At 37.3% G+C, this 12,644-nt stretch overlaps 1 protein-coding gene across 1 annotated transcript in view; it reads left to right on the top strand.

Moving 5' to 3' along the window:
• The window catches only part of NSF (N-ethylmaleimide sensitive factor, vesicle fusing ATPase), a 145,333-nt gene that overhangs the window by 37,257 nt on the left and 95,432 nt on the right, over window positions 1-12,644 (top strand). Inside the window, exons 5-8 of the mRNA XM_035030372.1 lie at window positions 808-974; window positions 4,016-4,123; window positions 4,597-4,672; window positions 7,590-7,745. Coding sequence (XP_034886263.1) covers window positions 808-974; window positions 4,016-4,123; window positions 4,597-4,672; window positions 7,590-7,745 — 507 coding nt within the window. The remainder of the gene's footprint in view (window positions 1-807; window positions 975-4,015; window positions 4,124-4,596; window positions 4,673-7,589; window positions 7,746-12,644) is intronic.

Genomic DNA, 12,644 nt, shown 5'->3' with positions numbered 1-12,644 from the left:
CCGAAGGCAGCTGCTTAACTGACTGAGCCACCCAGGTGCCCCCTAACAGAATCTTTTGAGACACAGACTCCAACTCCGAAGTTCCTTTGTCTTGCCTCCTTTGTTACTAGCATGGAGATTTGGTTTTTTGCTGTTACATGCTGTTCATATAAAGATGAGTTAAAAACATAGTCCTTGCCTTCTTTTACATGTTGTACATGGAGTACCCACTCTTGAGAGTACTTACTCCCTGGCTATAGTAGGTGCTCAGTAAATATTTTTGGAGTATTAAAAAAGAAATGTCAAACTCTAAGTTGCTCTGGAGCAAACCCACCTAGTAAATTTTGTTTCTCAAGCTTTTTTTTTTTTTTTGTCCTACACACACTACCTTGCAGGGCAGAAGAGTCCACATACTTCTCACGTTAGCTCTTGCTGGTGTCAAACGAAAATCTTGTTTGAAAGCAGCATGCTATGCCAACTCCACTGGCACTTCCTAGGCTGTCATTTTGTCCTCTGTGAAATGAGAAGGAGGAAGATGTAGAGACCGTGTGGGAAGGGTTGTGATTTCCCATAAGAGTCAGGTGAGGGGTAAAAGTAGAGGGAGAGTGCTGTTCAATATATCCTAATTAATTCACAGGGGAGCAAAATCTCCAGTGGTTTTATTATGTTCTTTAATTTGTGCCTGTGTGTCCCTCCAGTGATGGCCATGGAAAGCCCCCTTTTGGTCAAGTTCTGTTAGGCTTCATTTATGTGAAACTTTTAGTTACTTGAAATGCAGCAAGTATTTGGTGTCCTTGAGATTTTAAAAATGCTTCTTTTTTCCCCTAGTATCCTTATATACATTTGACAAGGCCAAACAGTGCATTGGCACAATGACCATCGAGATTGATTTCCTGCAGAAAAAGAGCATTGACTCCAACCCTTATGATACTGACAAGATGGCAGCAGAATTCATTCAGCAGTTCAACAACCAGGCATTCTCAGTGGGACAGCAGGTGGTTTTGAATTTTCTTTCATTCCTCCCACTTAATGGGCATTCCAGTGTCTGTAGTTGTCCAAAATTAATTCTACTTTTTAGAAATTGCAAGGAGCTTCACATATGGACTGATATATCCAGTTGAATGATAAAAAGTGATGGAAGATGTGTTTACTGAACCTCTGAGTCCAGTCACAAAAATTCTAAAGTAGCTTTTAGGTTACAGTATCATATTTAATTACAGCAGCTCTTTCCTCTGTAAATTTGGGAAGAGTGCAAACTTATATGTCTCAGATTTCTTACTTTTCTTGTTGTGGGACATTTGTTTTGTCTGTGGATGGCTTTCTCATTTACTGATATATTTCTGTAGAAAAGTAATTCTTTTTTTTTTTTTTTTTTTTGTAAAGATTTTATTTATTTATTTGACAGAGAGAGACACATTGAGAGAGGAGCACAGGCAGGGGGAGTAGAGGGGGGAGAGGCAGGCTTCCCGCCGAGCGGGGAGCCCGATGCGGGGCTCGATCCCAGGACCCTGGGACCATGACCTGAGCCGAAGGCAGACGCTTAACGACTGAGCCACCCAGGCGCCCCTAGAAAAGTAATTCTTAACTCTTTTGGTTATAAACTAACTTGAGAATCTTAAGACAAATATGTATATAAATTTGCAGGTTTTTCATGGAACATCTGAAGCCCGGATTTTCTATCCTTAAAAGTGATATTGCTGATCTTGCCTTTTTTTAGACTTCAGTTAATACATTGTTAACCTCCTACAAAGAAATTCTGTTCTTTTAAAATTTTACCTAAAAAGCTGTATGAGTTCATAAATTGCTGCTTGTTTGAACGCAGAAACAATCACTGCTCTTTTAACCTCACCATTATATTTGTCTCCCATTTTTGTGACTTTCCTTAATTATTCCTAATTCCTTCCTCCTGTCATTCATAGCTCCATAGTGGTAGTTCTCAAAGTGTGGTCCAGAGACTTCTGGGGGTCCCTGTGGCTCTTTCAGGGGGTTTGTGAAGTCAGACTTATTTTCATAGTGATACCAAGATGTTATGTCTCTTTTTTCTCTTATTCCCTCATGAATGTACAGTGGAGTTTTGCAGACTTTGTGATGTGTGCTAGCTCATCAGCACCCTGACTGTTAAAGCAGACGTGAGGGTCCAGCTTTCTTCCATTAAGCAAGACATTAAGGAGATTTGCAAAAAATGTGACAGTGCCACAGTTCCCACTTACGTTTTTTATTTTGGGAATTGGCGGGGTTTTTTAATAAATTAAAAATATGTCATTTATGTTCACACATAGTGAATTTATTGTCATTTTTATATTAATAAATACATTTTTAAGTTTCTTGTTCTAATTTTTACTATAGTGAATACCAATGGATATAATCCATTTAAACAAAGGCTCTTCAGGGATTCTCAAAAATTTTTAGGCATATAAAGGGATCCTGAGACCAAAAAGTTTGTGAGTCGCTGCTTAGGGCATTCTGATAGTGACTTACCTAGATTGTCCTTGCAGGCTCTCATCTGGGGCAGTGTGTGGAACAGTCAGGGAGAGAAGTGGTAGAAAGAACTAGCTCTTGGAATAAAGGAGTGTCACTTCTTTGAATTCTCTCATCTAAGTGAAATGGCATAAATCTGGAAGAACAAGACCAGGGATCTGGATAATCCATACATTATAATCAAGCTTTCACAAGTGAAACTGAATCACTGATAGACAGAAAAAGGTTATAGTGCATTTATTATTTATTTTTAAGAGTGTTAGAATTAGAGTGAACCTCAGAGGTTTTTTTTTCCCCCTCAGAGGTTATCTTGTCTAACTTCCTCATTTTGCAAATGAGTAATTTTTAAATTCAGAGAAGGTAAATGACGTGCCCATGGCTACACAGCCAGGGCCATAGCTGAGACAAGAACCCATTAGTTAATTGAACAGTTAATTAATTAAACAAATATTTACTGGATAACCTAGTATGTTTCAGCTACTATTTTAGTCCCAGCAGATCAGCAGTGAACAAAATACACACATTTCCTATTCTTACAGAGCTTACTCTCTAGTTGGGGAAGATAGAAACAAAGCAAGAACTGCCATGCACTGTTAAGTACTTTGATGTAAGTAAAATGAAATGGTGTACTAGAGACCCAGCATGGTACTGCTTGAGATTAGAGGGTCCGGGGAGGCTCCCCAAGATGACAGTCCTCTGATCATTTGGTGACCCCCTGTCCATTGCTTTTTGAGCTGTGCTGTATTCCCTTTGGATCCCGACACTTTTTGATGAATAATTATGCTCAAATTGCTTACCTAAATGTCACTGTTTTTACCTTTTCCTTTAGCATTACTACTTTAATAGAAGATGCTTTGGTATTTGTAATCATTTAAAACCCAGTAGCATGCAGATGTCTATAAGCCCATGAGAGAAAAATCCTCCATAATACAGAGAAGAAATAAATATCTTACCCCAAATCACTGTTCTTTGTATTGATTCCCATTTGTAGAGTTCAGTAGTGGCAGGACTGGCAGTCAGCTTCGCCTGCTGTAGTTACAGTTATACCCCAGGAGGCAGAAGAGGGCCTAGGCTGTAGTAGGCACTCAGTAAACACTTGGTGAATGAGTGAGCATTCAAAAGCTGTCTGTGCACTTGTATGGCAGGGATTTGTATTGGTGGTGGAAAGGCATGAATCTTCAAGTTGTGGACCCAGGACCCCAGCTCGAGTCCTCGCACTCTCGTTTACTATGACTCTGGCTTCCATTGCTTAGGCCCTCCCTGGGTCTCAGCTCCCTTACTAGTAAGACTGAGGAAGACTATCTGTTTCCGAGAGAGTTCATGAGCATTAAGTATAGGACCTCCTGTAGTGTTTGTTTGGCACATGAAGATGCTCAATAAATGTTAGTTCCCTTTTCCTCTCATTGCCTGTGTGAGTAGTTTGCCTGTGGAGCAGAGTTGAGAGGGATATACAGGAGAAAGCTGCCTTCCCTGCATTTGGAAAACACTGGTGATGATGTGAGAATCCAGCCATTATATCAGGAAGTGATTTTTCTCCTCTTATCTCTTTTCTACATAGCTTGTGTTTAGCTTCAACGAAAAGCTTTTTGGTTTGCTGGTAAAGGACATCGAAGCCATGGATCCTAGCATCCTGAAGGGAGAGCCTGCGACAGGTAAAAGACAGAAGGTATGTTTTATTTCTAATAGTCGCTGTGGTGTGAGTTGTGCAGATTAATATAACATTCCTAGCCATTCTCTTGTTCAGTGTTTTCTTTCATATTATGTACTCTTTCTTTTAAGGTAGTAGGGAGAAAACATTGCTTTTATAGCTAATGCTGTTATCAAATAGCATAAATTACACTTATTTGCAGACTTAATAGTAATTTGAAATTTGTATGTGTACTTGTAATCCTGGTTGAATGCAATGATATTTATTGCACACAAATAATAACAGTAAGTGAGGCATTATCAAAAGATACATGCATTGAAATTAAATAGAAATAGTAGAAGGTAGGACAAAAATAAATGTAACTTAGATGATAGTTTGGAAGATTTGCTTTGCTTGAAGAGACCTTAATTCCCCCTTCATTTTTGGCCTTGCTTTGGGAAGTCCAGAAGTTCACTATTAGGCTAACTACTAATTATTGTCTTTCTATACAGATTGAAGTAGGACTGGTTGTTGGAAACAGTCAAGTTGCATTTGAAAAAGCAGAAAATTCATCACTTAATCTTATTGGTAAGATTTGCATTTTTAGAAAAGTCTGAATGAAGTGGGACTATCTCTGTTATTGTATGTGACTCAACTACCGTGATTTTCAAATCTGGCAGGAGAATAAGGGCACCTCTGTTGAGAAGGCTTATCACATAATCACACAGTATTTCATCACCATCCGATGTGCTGATACAGAGAAAAAGTTTAGGGCACCTGGTGGCTCAGTCAGTTAATCGTTTGCCTTCAGCTCAGGTCATGATCCCTGGGCCCTGGGATTGAGCCCCACATCGGGCTCCCTGCTCAGCAGGGTGCCTGCTTCTCCCTCTCCCTCTGCCTGCTGCTCCCCCTGCTTGTGCTGTCTCTCTCTCTGTCAAATAAATAAATAAATAAAAATGTTTAAAGAAAAAAGAAAAATTTAACAGGGCGCCTGGTAGGTGGCTCAGTCGTTAAGCGTCTGCCTTCGTCTCAGGTCATGATCCCAGGGTCCTTGGATCGGGCCCCGCATCGGGCTCTCTGCTCAGCGGGAAGCCTGCTTCTCCCTCTCTCACTCTGCCTGATTGTGTTCCCTCTCTCGCTATCTTTCTCTCTGTCAAATAAATAAAATCTTAAAAAAGTCTAAAACCTTCACTAGATCATCATTGTCCGATAGAATGTGGGCCATGTGTAATTTTTAATTTCATAATGGTGACACTGATCAGGAAAAAATATAGAATAAAATTGATGTTTAAACTTTTTTTATAAGGATTTTATTTATTTGAGAGAGGAAGTGAGCGAGAGAGCACATGAACAGGGACAGAGGGAGAGAGAGAAGCAGACTCGCCTGCTGAGCAGGGAGCCCGATGCGGAACTTGATCCCAGGACCCTCGGATTATGACCTGAGCTAAAGGCAGATGCTTAGCTGAAGGCAGACCCTTAGCCGACTGAGCCACCCGGTCGCCCCTAATTTTTAAACTTTTAATTTTGAGATAAGTTCAGGCTTATGGAAGATTTGCAAAAATAGTTCAGAGAGGTCCTGTATGTTTCACCAACTTCCTTGGTGTTATATCCCAAATAATCATAGTACAGTTACCCAAACTAAGTTAACATGGTTACATTGCTACTAACTAAACTACAGATTTTATTTGTGTTTCACTAATTTTTTCATTATGTCCTTTCTGTTCTAGGGTGTGATTCACAATCTCACACTGCATTTAGTTGTTTAGTTTCCGTAGTCTTCTCTGGTCTCTGGCAGTTCCTCAGGCTTCCACTATCTTTATACGCCTTGGTGCATAACGTGTCTGTATGCACGTTGGGAGCTGGTCAGTTATTTGTAGACTGCCCCTCACTTGGTGGTGTTTTAAGTGTGATATTAACATCACTTCTATTAGTGATTGAGTTAAATGGTGAATGTGTAGGTAAAGAAAGTTCCCAACAGATTCATAGCTCAGTCCTACTCTTTTATGTTAGATAATGCAGATTGGACTCTAAGAAAAGTAACTCACCAGAATGATGATGCCATTAACTGTATAGTAATTCTGTTTTGGGGTGATTTTCACTCTGCCGATGTCTTTCCCAGTAGAACGTAGAGGATTTTCATTGGTTGCATACCATTATTTCCAAGGTTATTTACCTTCAAATATGTGACCTTTTTTCTTGATCCATAAATTATCATTTCCTCCTTACTGTTTTTTCTTAATTTTACAATAACATATTTGTTTCATAAAATACAGAAACATTCACTCAAAAACAACTCACACACACTAAAATTTTAAAATTTGATTCTGTTTTCATAATGTTTTATAATTTGTTTGTTGCCTAACATATTTCAAACCTCTTAATACACCTCATCAATGTAAGTTTTAATGACTATATATGTTGTTATGGATGTAGGTTTTATCAGAATCTCCTGTTACTGATCCAATACATTTCTGAAGTGATTTCTTTGTATTTTATACACCTTTCATACACCTTTTGTTAAGGTATCTTATCTTAAGGGAGTTGCATGACTTTCATACAACGTGGATATTTCTAAGTAATTCATGCAAAGGTGTGATTGATGGGCTTTTTTCCACTGATCAATAAAATCGTGTATTGATTTAGCATGCGGTAAATATGGCCACAAGAGGGCAGTAGAGTGTAAGAAATATATTTTTGATCCCTTTGTAAAGGAAATGAGTCCACAAAACCCTAACCCATAAAATCACCATCTAGGATAAACTTTTTCTAATGTGACCTTTTCGTCTCTAATTTAAAAAAAACTATATCATTTTCTTTTTTGTTTATAGTGGAGTGAACTAGGTACTTTTACTGTTTTTGAAATGGCTAATGTGGTTCTCTTGAGTTACTTTAGGTGGCACTATGACATTTAAGTTAGATAATTTTTATTTGTGAAAAGTAGAAAACGTGAATTTTGAAATCATTAAGCCTTTAGGATGATTTTAGACTTTTGTGTGCAAGTGGGGAAAAAAACAAATAAGACATCAGACTTAGTGCATCCTCTCAGGCTAAGGGGTTACATACAGTTTATAAACTTAACCTAGATAAATATATGTATTTTTAAATACACTTGCTTTGGGAGCCTTGAGGGATTGCTAGATTTCAGTTGCATTTCTAGCAACTAGTGTTGTCTTCATCAGATATACACGTGGTGTTTCCTCTCATCAGCCAAGTTAGTTAACTTTGTTAGGATAAGAGGTTAATAAGACTGAGCTCCATGGATTGATCACAAATGGATACCGCATGAGTTTAGACATTTCTGAAATGTTTTACTGGCCCTACGTGGGTCCAGACAAAGTAGTTAACATAGCAAAACTCATTCTTCTTATTAGAAAATCAGCTAAGAGCATGTTCATCTTTGCATAGGGTAGCTTCTCTATTCATTAAAAATGCCCAGTGATTTCTGTCTTTTTTCACCCAGTAATGAAGTTCTTGTTTCACATTTGATTACCTTTGTTTGACATAGGCAAAGCTAAAACCAAGGAAAATCGCCAATCTATCATCAATCCTGACTGGAACTTTGAAAAAATGGGAATAGGAGGTCTGGACAAGGAATTTTCAGATATTTTCCGACGAGCATTTGCGTCCCGAGTATTTCCTCCAGAGATTGTGGAGCAGATGGGTGAGTTTAAAAAGGAAAATTTGATAAAAATCTTGTATTGTTAAAAAAAAAAATGCAATGAAATCTTTTTTAAAATAATGTTCTGAAAGTATTTTTCAGACCTGCCATTATATTTTTGTTTTAACTTTTTCTTTTAAAAAAATGTTCTAAAAAAATTTTTTTTAAGTATTAGAATTTTTAAAATTACATTTTAGTTTTATAGGGAAAATAGAAATATTTGGGGTTACTTTATCTTATTGATTTATTAATTTAAGTATGTGTATGGACATTTTTAGAAATTTCATTTTATTTATTTATTTATGAATGTTTTTCTCTAGGGCATATTTAGGAATTTCACCTGACTCTAAAGATCCACTGTAGGTCTGAGATTTACCCTGCTGAATCATCATTACCTACTAGACTGTGGGCATTGTTCTTACGTTAGCTCTTGCTTCTTTTTATTGTGCTGTTGCATTACCCAATTAGTACATCTTCATACCTAGTAAATGGATTCTTGGCATGTTTTTCAATTAGATAAGTTTGATCCAAAAAGACAAATGCAGGATATACATGGGAGTTTCCATATTGCATATAAAGAAATGTGCTATTCATTTATCATTTCCTTCTTGAAGGTTTATTTAATTTATCTGTGTGTGAAGTGGCTTTATTTGCCCTAGTGGAAATGCTGTCATGACTGTTTTCACATCCATATCATAGGTTGAATTGGAATGTGAGCAATAGAATATCTGAGAAAGGAATTTATAACATAACAGCTTCTGGCAGACTATTAGTATAAAAACAGTATCTAAAAAAAACCTGAAGGAATATGAATATATTACTCCCTTCACCTCCATCATTCTTTATCTTTACATTGCTACTGGCAGATAAAAGTATGGTGGGGAAAAGAACTGCTTTCTAGGCACTAAGTGCTTGGTTCTCTTAGCCTCCTATTGTTGGTAGCCTTTCTGCCTGGCCGTTCACTCTGATAAATTACAGGCACAGCACACACCTGTTCTCTGGGTAAAGGTCGAGTGTGGAGTTGGATTAAGAGAAAATGACAGAGACCCTCATCACCTGAGTTTTATACACCTTGAGATGGCAGTAACATACTTTTTTTATCTGAAAGATGACAAAGGCCAAGTCCATAAAAAACGGAATTTTAATTTGGAACATAGTAAAAAATGTGGTCATTCACTGTCTTGGTAAATGTGTATTTCGAAGCACAGTAAGTCCATGTCCAAGACATGGAAATGTTGTTTGCATATATTTTGGGTATCAGGAGAGATAAAAGGGTGATTTTAAATGTTCTGTTATTCTTACGGCATATTTTTTACTGGTTTTCAAGGCTGAGCTCAGGCAGAAAGAGTCTAATGATTCTGTTTCTTTGGACATTTGTATTATCCGGCCAACAAGTAGAAAAGTAATGGCTTCTGTAATAAGCTATATTTTTAATTATGTTATAAATATTTTCTCACAGTTTTTGGAAGCTATCAAGGATTCAGTTATTCAGATATGTGTTTCCTGTTTGTGCATTATCCAAACCCTACTCTTGAGGGCCTCCGTCTGCAGTTGGGCAGATAATACGAAAGGAGCAAAACTCATATTGGTTGATTTGTGACTTTGCCAGCTGTTGGAGAGTTTGGAATTAAATCAAAACAGATTTGGAATTTTTGAGTGAATTTAATCTGTGTTTCTGCAATCCATAATATTGAAATCAGTTAAATTATAATAATTTTGTTATCGTCAACATGTTTTTTGACTAAGAATCATGGATTTCAATTTTGTTTGTGAGGGCTACTATCCAGGACCTTTTTTGTGGATTTATTTTTCTAATATTTTTACATTAATTGGATAAAAAATGAGTTCTGTTCTTTAAAAAAATTTTTTTTTCTCTTTATGGCTTTTTGCCATCAAGATGCATGTTATCAATTTGATTTAAAAAATATAAAACTACCTTTACTTTTGAGCTAAATTGAAAGACATTATTTTCTTTATTCTGAATGAAGATTGTCAGTGTCCTAAAGCTCATTTTTATGGTAAAATGGCTGAGAAATAATTCTCTTGCTATGCATATGTCATTCCGCATTTTCCATTAGAGTCTTCTTTCTTCCTTTGAGTTTTGGGGGGAATTACATAGTGGAATACCTCATTGTAGTCCAAGAACAGTGTGGTTATAAAATTCTCATTAGGCTTTGGTAAAGGTATATAAAAGTACACATTGCTACATTTGGATAGAATATAAAAACAACGCTGCACAAGTTCTTTTTATATATATGCTGTGTTCTTTTACCCTGTCAGGTGGGAACAAAACTGTCTGATTTTTTCCCTCTCTCTTTATTAACTAAATAGCTAAACTTCTATGGTATGGGGATCCAATTGGACACTGGGCGTGATTGTTTAAATCAATTAAAATGGAAAAAAATAGTGATTAGAAAAGAATAATTTATGTAGGTTATGGGGCTGTTTTGTTTTGTTCTAAGCAGAGAACTTTTTTTACTTTTGGCTTGAGACCAAATCATTGTGTTTACCATGGAGTCTAGAGTTATGTCTACTTTGTAAGTAGGAATCCTAACTAAATGGATCTTTTTGCCTATATATCAAAGTTGCAAGTTCACAGAGTGATAGATTTAGAATTCTCTTCTCTCATTGTGTTTATGAGTGATAATTTTGCTTCTAGGTAATACAGTTCTTTCCTTTTGCTTGTGAAACTTCATGTTCCTTTCCACGATTGTGGATGTAGTTTGGAAATGTGCAGAATGTTATGGTGAGGTATATGAAGACCAAAGGGCTAACCAGAGGCACACAGTGATGCAGGAACATTCGAGGTCAGGTGAGGTCATGCACATGCAGTAAATGTCCTAGGAGCACGTTCTGAGTCCCAGGGTAGAGGTGTGGGCATCACAAAGTGGAGTCTGAAAGTCTTGGTGAATAAACTCAGAAGCTGATTGCTGTCCTTGAGCACAGTCAGGTGTCAGCTGAATATATACTTGTGTTCAGACATTTACACACTTATTCCCTTGCACGCGGTTTTGTGGAGAGTGTTGCGGATAATTGATTGAGTCCCTCAGTTCTTGTTGTGGCTCTTTTGTTGGCAAAGATAGAGATTCTGTAAAGAAACTTCATTTTTCAGCATCCCTGGCAATTACCCCTAAGTTGTAAATGCTAGGGCAAAAAAAACCACCAAAAATCCTCTTCAAAGGACAGTGGAATGATTGTTAAAGAATTAGCATCTCTTAAAGTAGTTTTAGGACTAGGTTTACATGTAGCCAAGGTAAGGGGCTTTGGCAGAAGTTACCCGTTTTAGAGCTGGAAGGAAAAGGGTGTGCAGACTGAGAGGGTCTCCAGCCTCACGCTGCCTTTTGGTGGCTCTATACCTCGCAGAGATCCAGGCCACCTAGCGGGGAGGAGAGCCTCTGTGATATCTTGTGCCCCCCTTCTTTGAAACGACTCTGTTCTTTTTGGTCCCCTTTCTCCATGCCTACCTCTCTAAGCCCATTTTCAATCTGTATTTTTAAGATTTCTTTTGAAATTCTAGAGGAAAGCAACTCTTCTGATACCGTAAGTGAAACTGCAGTTACTCTATGGAGTAGAGCACCGAGAAGATAAGGAGCCTCTCAATCACATGCAGACATCTTTCATAAGCTAAAAACAGTGCAAATAAAATATGGTGGAAGAAAGGGCACTGAGGTTTTGTACGCGCCATATTTGGGAGAGAGGGAGTTCTTGCTCAGATTAACATAAACACTGACACTCTTAAGATGCATTTTCACACCCCCACTCATGAGGAGAGATTGCAATTTAAATGGGGGTTAAGACATCTAGCCGAACTCCAGGGCTCTGTAAAAGGAACCCTAAGGCTAAAGAGCTTATCTGAAATTTGAAAAAAAGAAAAAAAAATGAAGCTTTCTGACATTCATCTTTTTTCCTTGTATTAGTCATAACTTGCTTTTCAGCTATATTTTAGGTTTTGAATGCCAACCTGACATCTGTTCAAGTCTGCCTGTAATTTATTAGGAAAGGAAAAGAAAGCAGTTGCTCACTAGTTAGAGATGCAAAACTTCCCCCTTCTGCTTTTCCACCAAATACTTATAGATGATACTTGAATATGAAGAAGTAATAATTTACTAATTCCGACTTCATATTGGGAAATTTGTAAAGTTTTTTTTTTTTAATTGAAGAAATGGCTTATGACCATGTGATTTCCAAAAATCTCTAGAACAAGATTTAGAGCTAAAGCTCACACCCTAAAAAAATACTATAGGTGCTTTTTTTATAAGTTGAAAATTTTAACCTTGAATTAATTCTTGCATTGGTTTTAATTTTTTTTAAGGATTTTATTCATTTATTTGACAGAGCCAGCGAGAGAAGGAACACAAGGGGAGTGAGAGAGGGAGAAGCAGGCTTCCCGCTGAGCAGGAAGCCCGATCTGGGCTGGATCCCAGGACCCTGGGATCATGACCTGAGCCGAAGGCAGATGCTTAATGACTGAGCCACCCAGGAGCCCCTGGTTTTAATTTTTTAAATAAAATTTACTTATATTTGAATAGAAATAATGTAGCTATGCTCATATCTCAGAGTCAAACCATTCGTAAATTCAGTCAGCCTTTTTTATTAATAGATAAACTTTTGAAAATAAATCTTTGAGGAGGCAGAACTGCCTATAGAGTCTAAGCTAATGGGTTAGATTTACTGGCAACTACAGGTGAGTTACAGATCAGTAATTGGGTCACTAGTCTAAATTTGAAACTATACGTCCAGCAGTGAGGAAATAATTAAATAAACTATGCTACATGCTCTTACCCTTGCTATGGAATACAGTGAAGCGGGTCTTAAAATGATACGGCTCCCAATGTATAGAGATGTTTTAATAAGAAATATATATAAAACTGAAAGTTAAATGCATTACAAAAGTCTCTGTGA

This window comes from Mirounga leonina, unplaced genomic scaffold (genome assembly GCF_011800145.1).
Source record: "Mirounga leonina isolate KUSES-001 unplaced genomic scaffold, KU_Mleo_1.0 Mir_364, whole genome shotgun sequence".
Taxonomy (NCBI): Eukaryota; Metazoa; Chordata; class Mammalia; order Carnivora; family Phocidae; genus Mirounga; species Mirounga leonina.
Note: the sequence above shows the minus strand (reverse complement) of the source record. Positions and strands in the feature narration are given on the sequence as shown.